Source organism: Cyprinodon variegatus, unplaced genomic scaffold, assembly GCF_000732505.1.
Source record: "Cyprinodon variegatus isolate N-32 unplaced genomic scaffold, C_variegatus-1.0 Scaffold155, whole genome shotgun sequence".
NCBI classification, from domain to species: domain Eukaryota; kingdom Metazoa; phylum Chordata; class Actinopteri; order Cyprinodontiformes; family Cyprinodontidae; genus Cyprinodon; species Cyprinodon variegatus.
The window spans coordinates 415395-416862 of record NW_015150608.1 but is presented as its reverse complement, the minus strand read 5'-3'; the positions used below and the strand labels follow the sequence as shown (position 1 = coordinate 416862).

General features: G+C 34.3%; 1 protein-coding gene across 1 annotated transcript in view; it reads right to left on the bottom strand.

Moving 5' to 3' along the window:
• Window positions 1-1468, bottom strand: part of sspo (SCO-spondin) — a 159835-nt gene that overhangs the window by 119424 nt on the left and 38943 nt on the right. The window contains exon 30 of the mRNA XM_015377502.1: window positions 495-617. Within this exon, the coding sequence (XP_015232988.1) occupies window positions 495-617 (123 nt within the window). The remainder of the gene's footprint in view (window positions 1-494; window positions 618-1468) is intronic.

The following is a 1468-nucleotide window of genomic DNA, read 5'->3' as shown; positions in this document are numbered from 1 at the left end:
GAAAACGTTGAAAACGTTGAAAAGTATAGATCTACTCTACTTAGAATCTCTAACCAAAGTTGTGAACGAATTGGACTGATTTTAAACAACTTTTAAAAAAGGGGTACAAATTTCAGTCCCAACAGGTGGGCATATGATCCTCAAGACTTTCAAATGAGGTTATATCAAAAATACAATTTTCTTCTTTTTATATTTATGCACTTATAAGTCTGATGGGCGGAATAAAAGCTAATGGCAGACTTATTAGATTATAAAAGCAATTTTTTTTTCTTTTACCAATTTCAACCTTTCCTTCAACTTAATAATAAGTCTTTACCTTGCATTTGTGTTTGTACAAAAATCCTATAAATTAAAGCGAGTTTTTTGGTGGTAATATGAAAAAGTAATGAGTTTGAATTCTATAAATACTTTAAAAACAAATGTTATTTACTTTGTTTATTTCTTATTCTCATTTTACACTCTTATCCCTCCCTCCTTATCTTATGGGAACTCACCACACACCAACTCATCATCTCCGCGTGGACAGTCCAGGATGCCATTGCAGACTTGTGACATGTTCACACAGGTGCGGTTGTCACATGGAAAGCTTCCTGGACAGGATGGGATCCGAGAAGAGCCTGAAAGATGAAAATTTACTACTAAAACAAAATGTTTTCGTTCACATCAAAATATAATCTGTAGCATCACCTCCAAAGAGTTACCAAATTTACTTGATTACTCAAGGACATAGAAACAACCTTTCCATCAAAATGACAAATAAAAGCAACATTCACAGAACATCTATAGAATTAAACGTATTACAGGAAAGAAAAATAGATGGGTCCAATGGGTTACAAAGCCACGTCACCACAAAAGTTTTCTGTGCCAATAGTAACAGTCGATTGGCGTTAGATGGAGCTGAATAATAGCCAAATCGTAGAAGCTCTTTGATCGCTCAGAGAAATGGTTTCTTATCTTGGAGTTACATTTCTCAGACTGAAACGCACCAAAAAATAAACTATGAGAGGATGAACATCGGACAAGCTTTCAAGGATTGGGGGTTTAAGGGAGCAAAGGGGCTCATTAGCCAAACAGAGGTCATCACCTTGTTAATGGAAAGGTAAGTTAAATGTTTCCTAGTCTTAACCAGGGGGGATTTACCATTAGGCAATACCAGGCAGTTGCCTAGGGCCCCAAAGTTCCTGGGGGTCCCATAAAACTCTGTTTACACACTGGAAAAACGATCTAGAAATAAGTAAAAATGTCTCAAATTAAGTGCATTGATTAATTTGAGTAGGTTAATGAGATGATTTGCCAATGGAATGAGTATTTTTACTCTTAAAAAAAGATATTTAGATAAAATGCACTTAAAATAAGAAAAATGCAATTGTGTTTCCTTATTTAAATGTAAATTGTCTTGTTCCATTGGCAAAATGTCTGTTTTACATTCTCAATTTAAGAACAAATGCACTTATTTTAAGAAAAAAAT